Raw genomic sequence first — 13,455 nt, 5'->3', positions numbered from 1 at the left:
AAAAAGAGCATTAAAGGTAGAGTTACATGGACGTAGAAAAATGAAGACCTGTTTACAGTTATTTAAGACCTAGAACACAATACTTCAGTGAATTCAAGACTTTCTAAGCCCTAAAATCTAGTTTTAGAAATTTTAGACTTTTAAAGACCCCGCGGAAACCCTGGTATTGCTTTGGTTTTGACTGTCACCGGCTTGGAGGCATAAAAACTGAAATAACAAATATAAAAAACCTTACACTAGATTTTTTTATTCTGGCAAACCTGCTGAATTGTGTTTTTTTGCGCCCTTCGACTCACCGGTTATGATGGAAATCGGCCATGACTTCAATCTCCACAGGCAGTGTCAGGACAAAAATATCTAATGTGACCGAGAGATCATTCACATCCACAGACTGTAAGGCCTCAGCATTCTCCAGGCAGGAAATAACCTCCCCTGCAATCACAAAACTGAAATAAGCACAGTAACAAAAGCAATAGTCTCAGTGGTAAACTCTTAACGTTTCAATTAAAGATTTTCCAGAGGGAAGATGGAAAGACAAAAGCTGAGAAAAGAGACGTTTTGATGAATGAATGCCTGAAGGCTGTAACTTTTTATTTAAAGTGCTCATATTATTCTCATTTTCAGTTTCATAATTGTATTTAGAGGTTGTACTAGAATAGGTTTATGTGTTTTGTTTTTTGTTTTTTTTTAAACACCATATTTTTGGTGTACTGCACATTGCTGCAGCTCCTCTTTTCACCCTATGTGTTGGGCTCTCTGTTTTAGCTACAGAGTGAGACATCACTAGGGTTGGGTATTGTTTTTTTTTCCCAATACCGGTGCCCTGGGGGGTACTTTGGTCGATGGACTTTGGGCTCAGTCCGTAGGGAGTTGCGTTGGGCACCCGGGGGTCGCCGGTTCAAGTCCCCGTACTGACCAAAGTATGAAGTGTGGACTGGTAGCTGGAGATGGCAGTTCCCCTCCTGGGCACTGCCGAGGTGCACTTCAGCAAGGCACAGTACCCCCCCCCCCCCCCCCCCCAACCGTTCAGGGTTAGGGTTGACATCTCTCCTTTAATGAATGTATATGTAGTGTGTAATATCAACAGTGTAAATTGTAATTTCCCCATAGGGGATCAATAAAGAGTATAATTTAAATTAATAACTTAAACATATAACGTGCACAAAAAGATGCATAACACAATAAAGGAAAGGGGAAAAGCCAAAAAGCACAATATGAGCACTTTAGTATTTCTGAATATTCTCTTGTGAAGAACCAATCAAGGCTGTACTCACCAAGGCAGGTGGGCAGGGTTTGTATGGGCATGGAGCCGTGGCAGCTTTTCACATTGACCGAACAAATGAAATGAACAAACAGCGGGGGCATGTCCAGCTGTGGCTCCTCGGCCTCCAGCAGGGAGTCTCCCTCCAGGATGCTGAAGGAGTCCTCGTCCTGGTTGACAGTGTTGGAGTCTGACAGGGACTGGTCGTCGCCGTCTCCGAGGGAACTGGTGCCTGGATGCTCCTTATACTCCACCCCCAAATCTGTGTCACTTTCCGTCATGATGCCGCAGCCTGACAAGTTCTCTGCACACAAACCAACCAACTGTTCATTATCATGTCACTAGTCATATCATATCATATCATTGACGATTCATTTACAGCATTGTTCAGTAGGGTTGGGTACCGAATTCGGTAAGTTTTAGGACTCATCATACCCAATTTCAATACCTAGGGGCCAGTTGTTCAAAAAACCATTTTATCTGGATCAAAATGATCGGATTTGGAAATCCCATTCCTTCCTATCCAGGATCAGGTAATCCGTCTTACTTTATGCCGTTTTTCAAAGCAACATGGATTGGATCACCCTGATCCAGATACACAGTTTTCAAGATTACCAAATCCGGATTAACCACTGCCTAAATAGGACAACATATCAAAAGTGGGCTACCAACTACGTACAGAACAGGTAGAAGAGCCAGATGGGGTCACTTAAGTGTTTATTTTGAGACAAAACGAAAAATAACTCCCACTTCCATTCATAATTTCTTTTTATAACCCCTCATCTGAGCCACTACAAATAAAAAACTAATATACATTAATAATACATTGTGGAAAGTTTTGAAAACATCTTAAAAAAAAAAAAGGTTAAAAGTGAAGTAGTAGTAGTTCGTTCTCTTCATCTAAGGACCAGAAATTTGTATTAGATTGTTTCCTTGAAATGAGATATATATTATTATTTTATATTTATTTGTGTTATTTAAATTTGTTTGGGGGATTGTTTCATGAGGACAAGATAATTTGTATTTTTATTTTATTTTTTGCTTTACTAAACTTAACTAAGGTTAAACAAGTCAAGTGCAAAATATAAAAAGTATATACACTAAATGATGCAAATGTATTATTTGACCAATTTAAAGTTTTACTAAGTTTTTGTGCTGGAATCCACCTTGAAATCCACCTGGAAATCCTACCCCCTGTTGGGATCAGGATAATCCTGTTTTTTTGGATCAAAGTTATCCAAATCCTACTGACAAGTTTTGAACAACACAAAGTGAAGGTTTTGTCCAGATTAAAACTAGGATTGGATTCCGTGATCTAATCTGATTTCAGATTCCTTCTTTACCTTTTGAACAACCCATTTTCAAGATTTGATCCAATCCGATAACCAAAATCCGATTAGTTTACCTTTGAACAACTGGCCCTAGGGAGCAAATCTCATCAGAGTCAGTGAGCCTATAAACATTCAGCAGGCTTCTAACCAAGATCTTATCATGCTGCTGATTGTCTTAAGTCATATGTTGAAGAGGCATGCAGGAAAAACTGAGTTATGAAGGTAGACAGGACTCTTGTATTAGTTTGTCTAAAAGAATTGTGCCGTAATGCATAACATTCTAATTCATTTTTGTTACAATGGATATTATAAAATTGGAATTGAAAAAAGTATGGCCCAGGAACCAATATCGAACACTTTTGAACAAAAACGCATCCCTAATGTTTTGGATCATCCGGATGTCCGTCACCTTCCTCTTTCTTTGTAAACTCCGGTGGATCTTTGAGGACTTAGCGCCACCAAAGATAACTGTGATTGGTTTAAAGAAATGCCAATTAACCAGAGCACGTTTTTCTCCCATCCCGGTATGCTGTATGGACTAGCCCGACCCGGCCTCGCATTTATATGGAACTAAGCTTAGCGAGCTTTCCATCTTTATTGTCCTCCCTGTAACATCACCTTTATTCTCCTCCCGGTTACATCACCTTTACTCTCCTCCCTTCTTAGTGTTTTAAAAATAGCCATTTCGATGCTATCATAGTAGCGTACCTAGCTCTCCCATTCAAAAGCCAATTTGACCAAATACGGTTGGATACTTGGCTCAGCATTGCTTGATCCTTGAAGTCCATGCTGTAGGTTTGTGCGACCAGACACAACTTTGGTCTGTGTGTGTGTGCTCCGTCCCTTGTGTCTTGTACGTTCTCCTAGTCAATGCCTCGTTTGTTTTTTTGTTTGTTTGTGTATCTGTCTGTGTCTGTTTGTGTGTGTCTTGTTTGTGAGCTGCAGACATCGCTCTTGCTGTTGTGTTTTTGTTGTGTCTCCCTCCCTTCCGTACTTCCTCTTTGTTCTAGAGTGTAGCGTATGTCGTCATCAATGTTTTTGCATTTTTATCTGACTCTTTAAATTGATTTTTTTTTTCCTATTTGATCACCAACAACAAAAAACAATATCCGTCCTAATTATGCTTTTAAACCAAAGTTTGACACGGGTGCATTCACAAAAAGACCCTAAGTTGCATGTTGGCAAGAGTTACGCTTTAAACAGCAACTGGTTTACGTCTTATTGACGTACCTGCCGGTAATCACATTTCCAATTTAAGGGAAGTGCACAGACATCTCTCCCTTTAGCAGAAGAATGCAAAAAAACCTCTCTTGTGACAACCTTTGCCCAGATACAAGTGTGTTTGGTCAAGGTCTAACATCTTAGGTGACAAACATAAGAAAAACACATTTTTTGAGTGGAGGGAGACTTTAAGCTAATTTAAAACAGACTTAACACTACCTTACCCGTCTTAACCTAACTTCATTTATCCGGACTACACTTCACCTAATTTAACTTAGTTTAATCCTCTAGCCTAACATATGAACTTTGTGTCAAGTTAATCAGAATCTATTCCATGTTGCTCCTTTCACAATGGCCAATGTAACCGATGTAAGCTTTATGGAACATGATATCGTGACAATGACATGACATGAGATCTTACACTTGTATTATGTACAATTGTTTATGATTTTAGATTCATTGTTGCTCTGTGAAGCACTTAATGACTCTATGTAAATGCATTGTCAGAATTAAACAATATAATTGCATTGTGTATTTTATTAAAGCTAAAGCTTGGTGAATGATGCTCACCATCCTCAGTAGCTGGCTCAGGCTCTGACACCACCTCCTCGCTGGGTCTCCTACCTGTCTCGCCGTCCTCAGAGTCCTCCTGAGGACACAAACCACAGTGCAAAGGTTTATCCAGTCCAATCAAGAGTAGCAGTTCCTCTTTCCGAGCCAAAGCTGTCTCAGGCACAAATCTGGGGGAACTCATATTAATGTTACAAAAAACTAATGTAAAAAAACCTGCTGTAAACGATTGTCTGATCTCCATCAGACAGCAGGGGTCTTCAACATGTTTTAAACCAAGGACCCCTTAACTGAGTGAGAGATGGCACAGGGAGCCCCTACTACAGGAATTGTACAAAATGAAGTTGCAGATTTAACCAGACCCCTGTTGAAGATCTCTGATTTACAGTCTCTTTTCCTTGGTTAAATAAATACATATTACTTTGTTTCTTCCCCAGCCAATGTTAATCCAGAATCATTTCATTTTCCTCCATATACCCAACAATATTAATGAGATATGAAAGCAAAGCCAAGTCAGTCTTCCAAAAATAACAAGGACAACAATTAAAATGGCAAAACACAACTTGGTCAACTCACGTCTCTCTTGTATGCAGGCGGGCAGTAGAAGAAGTAGTGTGGATGGGAGGGCACAGTTTTGAAATACTGAGACACAATCCCCATGAATTTACCCTGTTGAGTGATTAGATTTGTTTCAAATTTGACATCCGTTTGACCTTTTTAGCTCATGTAGTTACTAATTACTCAGTTGAAAGTCTATGCTCAAAAGGAATCATCAGATCTACACGAGATGTATGAGCAGGAGATGAATAATTAAGAGCTCAAACAATACCTGTATTATGTTGCGCAGATCTGGATATACTTCACACTTGGTCTGTGTGTAAAGCTCCGTCAGAGGGAACTCTGGGATCTTGGCTGTCTTGGACTCATCCAGGATCAGTGGAGATGTAGGAGAGGACTTGCCCCTAGATTCAGCTTCAGCGGCATCCTCCATTTCAATACTGTTGTCAGAAGTAATAACATTAAACATTATTAATTGTATAAGCTTATTGGTAACATGTAAAAAAAAAAGAAACACTGGACCACTACTGATATTGATTCTTAGTATTTACAGTGAGGTTTGAAAGTTTGGGCACCCCAGGTAAAAATGTGTATTAATGGGGCAGTACAAGGTGTTAACTCTGCAGGGTGCCCAAACTTTTGCAGACGCCATTTTTTGTTTTCTGTTATTTTGAAAGTGAAATGATGGAAATAAAATTTAACTTTTTGTCTAATATAACACGAATGTCCAATCTGTCATTTGATGCCTTTCGGAGATTTTTCCATTTTTTCTTGGCTTCTTGCACATTAATACAATTTTTTACCTGGGGTGCCCAAACTTTCAAACCCCACTGTATTGGCTTATTTCTAATTTATGGTTAATTTTATGGTTGTGTATGTATGTACCATTCACCAAGGCAAATTCCACGAAGGTGTAACTTCCTATGGCCCGGGGCAAGTAAAATTCCCGGGGCAAGAAGATTGACGTTTAAAAAGGTGTGTTGATGGGCCAGTAAAAATTGACTGGAGCAGAAGTAGAATTTTCTTTCACTTGCCAGACCAGACAAGTGGAAAGAAAAAACTTAATTTAACGGGTTGGGTATGTTTAGTATACATTAACAACCCTGTCTTACCTGGAGGAGGAGGCCATGGCAGCCCTGTCATCTGCTCGGTCCTCCTCGACCTCTCCAATGATAAAGGTGGCAGGGCTTCTTGAAGGTTTTGGATTCCCTCCCCATCCTGGAGTCTCACCGTTCTCCTTGAAGACCCTAATGTGTCCGCAGAGGGTCTGCAGGAAGGAGGTGACGTCAATCTCCTGCAAGGATTCTTCACAGTAGTCCATGGCCATCAGAAGGTCCTGGGAGCTGATGCTGTAGGACTGCTGCAGGCTGCGGTACACACCTGCAGAGTAAAGAAAATCAATGACTGGTGGCGTGTTCCACACTTGTTGGTAAGTCACGCATGCCACTGACTTTCATTTACAATTTAACACAACACAAGCTAGGGCTGGGTACCCAATTCTACTTTTAAGGCAATGCAATTGCCTCTAAAGTCTTGTTGAGACACGCAGGAAAAACAGACAGCTCAAGTGGCAGAAGCTGAAAAATAAATACAAAGATTTGTGCTGTAATGTGTGATGTTGTGATTTATTTTCATTTTATAAAATGTTTTTTGAAAAAAGTGTAGGAAAACCTTTAGGAACCGGTATTGAATTTATGGAATTGGTATTGGTACCGGTATCGAAACCTTTTGAACGATACTCAGCCCTCTTTCACGCAAAGCTTTGTCTGATTTTTGTTGTATCATAATAAACCAATCTGAAACAAACCAGTTTTTAATTAATCTTTCAACCAAGAGTCAGTGACAGTTTGACTTGCACTCTCCAATGGACTCATGGTGCAAATATCTGCATGTATGCTGTAATATGAATAAAGATAGTTTGACAAACATGTACCAAGAGAATGGAATGGGGCCCAGCATGGAACACTGAGGCACTCCACAAGAAATATTTACTCACACTTCTGGAGCTGCCTCGGCTTGCTTTTCAAAACGTACATGATATGATATTTTTCTTCACTTACAGCATTCATTCTTATTTATAAACTGTTTTTTATTTACAGTATATGATGAAGGATAAGTCTAACTATCGTGCGTGTTTCAGAGCCTGACATATCTTCTTCCTGTATGCCACAGAGCTCCATTGCCACACTGTCCCACTGGGTGACACTTCCTTCATTACCATGAACACGCATGCATTGTTTTTTTGAAAGCTTTGTAAGTTAAATGCTAACATCAGCATGCTTACAATGCTAATGCTAATGAAACTCAATATTTGTGAAGAATTTTGTTTTATTTCTTCAGTAGGGACCAATGTGCTTAGAGGTTAAAATCACTGATAGGAAGTCATAAAGTATTGAGAGACGGACTAACAGATTGTGGGGTTTGTCGACAATGAGAAGAATATGAAATCCTATCAGCCTTATTCTTTAAACATATTTTATTTACTGTCTAACAACTGTTTATGATTGGTTTTTGCTTTATTGCATCTTTTTGTATGAAATATGTAATGCAAATAAAGCTGTATTATTATTCGGTCAAGGAACTGATGCATTTATTTACAAGAAATGACTATGTCTATCAAACTATCATCGCATAGTGATACAAATGTAGCAACATGCTTCTGAAGGGCAGAACACCTGAATCCAAGTTGTACAGCACGCACAACTTGAAGAAAAGAAGAAGAAAAAATGCTCTCACACTGGGTTTCCCACTGTATCAATGTCATGAAGCTCCGTTTGGGATTGGTTTGCACACTGATAGTTTTGTTAGATGCAGTGAAAACATTTTTTTTTTTTTTTTAAATCCTCCCCACATTCTCAGCATTTTATTGTTTCAATTGATGCTCTACAGAAGTGGACAGTGTAGAAGTAAGAGTTACGAGATGTAGTAAACCCATTACCTATCAAAGGAGCCAGAGTGTAAATACTGAACTGGGCAGTTTTGCACTGTACCTGCAGATTATAAAAGGCCCACATAAACCAAGTTTGAATTTGTACTTAGCTTTTACTTTAATCATTTGTTACTGAGTGTTGTGTATTTTGGGCAACTAATGTATTCATACTTGAGATGCACCTGATGGATTGTGGGTAACTTTAGATTCCGTTGTTGGAGTTAACCTTGCTGCTGTAAAGACATGGTGTTGGGCTAATAATTGGTCAATATTCCGTCGTAGTCCAGGTTATTATTGTTTTATCTATTAGCATGAAACAATGAAGAATAGAACACCTGGGCAGACATAACGCTGTTCCAGGTGTATGTTGGTGGGTCACCTTTGACGTAGCTCTGGTGGTAGTGCTCTTGCAGCAGGTTGCAGTAGTTGGCGAGCTCCTTGTGTTTGTGAGGCTGAGCCAGGGGGTCGGTCCAAGGGGACGGACTGCTGCGGTCCTGGGACAGGGACCTGCCGACACACCCAGACAGGAAACATACATACTCAGTTAGAACGACCAATAAAGGATCAGCTAAACCCACATGGACTAGAACTTCATTTAATGATTTCCAATAGATTTATATCTATGCACTTTAATCCCACATCAGGGCTGGGTATCATATTCAATACAAAATGCCTCGTCATTTAATACCCAATTTCAATAGCTAAGGAGTAAATCGTATTAGTGTCAGTGAGCCAATCAGCATGCTTCTACCAGAATCTAATAATGTGACATGTGATTGGCTGTCTGACGTTACACGTTGTAGAGACACGCAGGAAAAACTCCAGGTTACACAGAGACTACTCGTGTAATAGGATCTGAAAAATAAATATAAAACTTTGTGGCGTAATTTGTAATGTAATTGTTTTATAAAATTGGCATTGTTTAGAAAACGCTATCAAGGTCACAGTATTGGTATCATATATTTTGGAATGATACCCAGCACTATTCTACACAAGTGTACAAAAAAAACAAAAAACAATGTCAGTTTAAAAGACATAGACAATTCCATTTGTGTCATTTTGCATAAGCATTTAGATAGCTTTAGATCTCCACTACAGTAAGCAAAGTCCAAGATGCCAACAAGCTTGGGATGGACAGCTGAACCTCCGCAGCATGTGTTTGAAACAACATCAGGAGAAAAGGGAGGAAAAAACATGAAACGGGTGAAAAAAAAATACCTCAATCACCAAAGCGTTTTTATTCGTGTAACAGCAAGGTGTCAAGACAAACTGCTGCGACATACACAGTCTCCTGCCAAGCTGCTGCAAGCACAGTTGGAATATACTCTACTTCAATAAACCTGTTGTTCTACACACACACACTTTACTTTTGGAACTCACTAGTGTAAATGTATTGAATTTGCATTGTCAAAAATAAAAAAGTATACTATATACAGTGGCTTGCATAAGTTTAAAAACCCATGCTAAAGTTGATTAAAAGGAGGAATAAAAATCACCTTATGGAAAATGATTTTAATGCCTTAATTCATTGTGAATGAATAATGTAATGTAAATAAATAAATGTTCTTTTTTAAAATACAGGGGACATGAGTATCGACACCCCTATGTTAAATTCCGCAAGATTTGTATTCTTAAAGGCCAGTTATTTAATATCAAGATGCATAGTATCCTGGATCCATGAAATAACTGGCCTTTAAAAATAAATGGGAATTTAACATAGGGATGTCTATGAATCCTTTCCAAAAGATTTGTTTTTTATTATTCCTCTTTTTAAATCAACTTTAGCATGGGTGTGTAAACTTAAGTCACTGTACACTGTAAATCATTACATTTGTTAAATGATTTTGCTAAAAGAAAAATCAATACAAGATTTTCAAGATCAAATTGCAGAATTAAGTTTAGAGTAGAATGTAATTTGATGACTATAAAAGCATTATGCTTCCACCTGCTACTTCTCAAATGTATCCTTTTTTGGTTCTTTGGTAAAAGCCAATTTGTCTGTTTGTGTTTTTCAATGTGTTTTTCCTATGTTTTGTTTTTTTCCATTTACAACAACATACTGTTTATTCGAGATACATAAAAAAATCTCAAATTAAATCTAATCAGTCCCATAACCATCAATTTATAATAATCATCTTTTTTTCCCTCTATTGTATCATTACTACAGTGTTATAATGTACAGATGTTAAAGGATTGTTTCTGTGGTGCTTAGCGACGTAGCAATATATTTGGTAACAGCATTTGGATGGATCAATAGGTTTTATTTGAGTATGATTTCTATAGCGTGCTCCTGGTTTTAATTAAATGTAAACTCATAGAATTTATCTTTGTTTCCTCACCAGTGTATGTGGTTCTCCAAATTAAAAGGAAGTCAGGTATGATTTTTTTTTTGCAGTCATGGGCACACTTTGACCACAACGAATCTGACACTGAGTCTGAGCGCTGTAAGATTTCATGTGTGCCTTCTTGGACTTCTGGGTAGTTACCAGCAGAGATCACCAGTTAGTGGCTTCAACCAACACTTATTCTACCGGTTATCATTAGTGCAACAGAAATTCCCATTAATAGGAATATTTCATTTGCTCAATGTCACTGTGAAAATGCCTGAACAAATACAGTCAAGTAAAAAACAGCAAGTCTGTAAAACATCATTATCAAACATTAAAAGTTTACTGATGTCTGGTTACTTTTGGGAAGATAAATTTGTTGCAAACAGTTAGGGAAGAAGATAAAATCTCTGTGGAGTTGAAGGGAATCATTCTGTGTGACGCACAAACACAGGCACCCTTGTATGTCCTGTATATTTTTGGCATTGCCCACTCCTGGATGTGATAACCTTGGATAAAAAAAAAACTATTTCTTGGATTCCTGACTTCCTGGTGATGATGATCACTTTTGCAAAATTCAGTGTAAACCCGTGCCAATGACAAAAGACAAGTGATTTATTGACTAGTGCTACAGGCCAGCAGGTCACACACACGGGTTAAGGTAGGCGAACTAGGGGTCGACCGATACTGGTTCTTCAGGGCCGATATCGATACCAAAAATTAGTAGTTGACGAAACAGATAACTGAAATTTGGAACAGTAAAAAGTAAAATCTTGAAGTCAAAATTAACATTCAGGAATGTAACAAACTCCTACACAAACGTGTGTTTAAATGCTTTAAGCAAGTAGTTAATAAAACTGAAACTTTAAACATAATACACAGTCAAAAGAAAAATAGTTTTCTGAAGTTTTAACATGCCAACAGCTTGTTTGCAAGGGTTGCAGACTGCTCACAGAGCTGAGGCAGAGCCAAAGTAGTGTACTTTTTAAATTAACTTTTATTGGTTATCAGTAAAATAAAATCATAAAAATCATACAGGTAATCTGCAAATTGCCAAATATTGTCCGGGCCGATAATTGGTCGATACCTAAAGTGAACATTCTGACTTATTTTGTTTTTTGCATTTTACATTGGGCCTGCGCTACCCTTACACTGACTAGTGTGAAGGGGGAACTAGTTGAATTGTTTGTTGTGTTGAGTGTGTGGCAGCGTTGCACCCGCTGTGTGTATGTAGCAAAACAAGTCTGAGGAGGACGCACAAGACACGCCGGGGCCTTCGGAGCCGACAGCGTTAGAAAAGCCACCCTTTCCCGCTGGACAGAAGACAAGCGCGTCCAATGAAAGCTGAGCAGCCGGAGAGCAGAGACACAGAATCACGAGGAGCTACCTGAACTGCTTCTGCTGATACATCTCGCAGGATTCAGCATCTTGAGCTCTATTCTCACCCGTGAAGATAATCAGAGACACACATGTTAACAACTGGACTTAAACTTACTGTGACAACATTCATGGGTCAGTTATGTCGAACAAGGGTGGGGAAATGTTTCAATTAAAGGATCATGCGTGCTTATTACAACTTGGCTCTTCTTTCTGTTACTTTGTCCATCATTTCTATTAGTTATGATAATATTGCACTCATCTGGACCCTTGAGTGGTCCAGTGGCTCAGTCCACAGAGAACGGTTCTGCTGCAGAACAGGCCAGGATGTTTGGAAAGTGAATAACCTCACATATGATCCAATTGATCAATCCTTTCATCCCAGATGAACTCTGATTCCTTAAAAACCTTTTCACATGGGTACCAGTTCGATTTGGAAGCTTTTTTTCTGTAGGTGAGCACAGTACCTGAAGAAGATGTCCTTGGTTTGGCGGCAGGAGTTGGTATGCACCAGTTGCTCCTTTAGCTGCTCCAGGGAGCAGTTGTAGACGTACACTGGACACCTTAATTGGCTGCTGTTACTGGTACTCTGCTGGGAACCCTGCCTGCTGAAGCTGATATGGAAATCTGCCTTTTGTGGTTCAGAGAATTGGACTCCTTCCCTTTCTCCCAGATCTGGAGAGTAAGAAAAGTCAAATTGTTCAGCACTACCAGTTGTGTTAAACACATGTGGTAACAATGTAATGTATCAGTGTGGTAACAACAAGTGTGTTGCGTTGCACAACTTTGTCCCTTGATCCATTCTTGACTGAAATACACAAATTTGGTTTTGACTACAACTCTGGACAAAAGCATGTGACCGACCTGAGCCTGGTGTCCCGGGCCCGGTCTCCGTCCCCGACACTCTGCTGTCCCAGGTGTCCTGGTCCAGGGTTAGTGAATCAGCGTGCCCAGTCCGTCCTTCGGGACGCGGTGAGACCACTGGTGACCTGGCAGTTAAGTGTCCACTGCTGGAGCTACTTGGCAGTTTGCTGGCCAGACTGAGGCCGGACTCGGACCTCTCCAGCCCAATGGTGGAGCCGGACAGGGAGTCAGCCTGAGATTTGTGGCTGGGAGTCAGAGTGTCGTCCTCCTGTGTGCTGATGTTACTCTGAGGCTCTGTCTCCAGCCCGGAAGCCATCAACATCAAAACATCTGCAAAATGAACACAGTATCCGCATTTATCTCTTGTGCAGAAGAAAATTAATAACATAACAGTTAGTCACATTTGATCCTGATATCCAATTTCCTGTTCACCGATTAAGTTCCTATTATGTTCTCTGATCAACAAAGGACCATTTTTAAATAGTCTGAGCAGACGTTATCGGGTCAATGCAAATCTACTTCAATAGTTTTGTGAGTGAATGTCTACTCAACTTGTGTTTATTCTGTTGTTTCTTGCAACCTTGTATAAAACCCTGGATAGAAAACTCATTATGGTCAGAGAGAATCCTACAGCTTCTTGAGAACTTCTGCCTGCACTGCACAGTGAATAAAACTCATCTGACACAGCCACTGAATCGGACTAGAGAGAACCTTTTCTTCCACGCTTGCCTTATGAACAATGTGTTCAAAATCTAAGAACCACATCGTGGTAAACCCAATGCCAGGTGTACCTGTGAAGGAAGCAGGCAGGAAGGTGAGGATGATCTGCTGGGAGCTAATGTACTTGGCATAGCACCTCCACTGTGGCGCAGAGCAGCTCCTCTCCCCCAGCAAGGGCTCTTCATCCACAAGGTCGGCATTACTGAAACTCTGCCACAGGGGAAATACATGTTTAGATTATTACTGCTGCTGTTAGGAATACATGCAGCTCCTGTCACATCTCCCAAAGCAGAATTC

At 39.7% G+C, this 13,455-nt stretch overlaps 1 protein-coding gene across 6 annotated transcripts in view; it reads right to left on the bottom strand.

The window, feature by feature from the left end:
* The window catches only part of szt2 (SZT2 subunit of KICSTOR complex), a 120,795-nt gene that overhangs the window by 81,674 nt on the left and 25,666 nt on the right, over positions 1-13,455 (bottom strand). For 5 of the 6 annotated variants that reach the window (XM_032525775.1, XM_032525780.1, XM_032525776.1 and 2 more), the window contains exons 24-34: positions 13,230-13,368; positions 12,439-12,768; positions 12,042-12,249; positions 11,585-11,632; positions 8,250-8,377; positions 6,054-6,321; positions 5,213-5,381; positions 4,960-5,052; positions 4,384-4,462; positions 1,275-1,565; positions 297-432 (exon numbers count right to left, since the gene is read on the bottom strand). In XM_032525775.1, the coding sequence (XP_032381666.1) occupies positions 297-432; positions 1,275-1,565; positions 4,384-4,462; positions 4,960-5,052; positions 5,213-5,381; positions 6,054-6,321; positions 8,250-8,377; positions 11,585-11,632; positions 12,042-12,249; positions 12,439-12,768; positions 13,230-13,368 (1,889 nt within the window). The remainder of the gene's footprint in view (positions 1-296; positions 433-1,274; positions 1,566-4,383; positions 4,463-4,959; positions 5,053-5,212; positions 5,382-6,053; positions 6,322-8,249; positions 8,378-11,584; positions 11,633-12,041; positions 12,250-12,438; positions 12,769-13,229; positions 13,369-13,455) is intronic. The other variant, XM_032525778.1, reaches the window with a different exon arrangement.

This window comes from Etheostoma spectabile, chromosome 9, assembly GCF_008692095.1.
Source record: "Etheostoma spectabile isolate EspeVRDwgs_2016 chromosome 9, UIUC_Espe_1.0, whole genome shotgun sequence".
Classification (NCBI taxonomy): Eukaryota; Metazoa; Chordata; class Actinopteri; order Perciformes; family Percidae; genus Etheostoma; species Etheostoma spectabile.
This window is presented reverse-complemented; position numbering and strand designations above follow the sequence as displayed.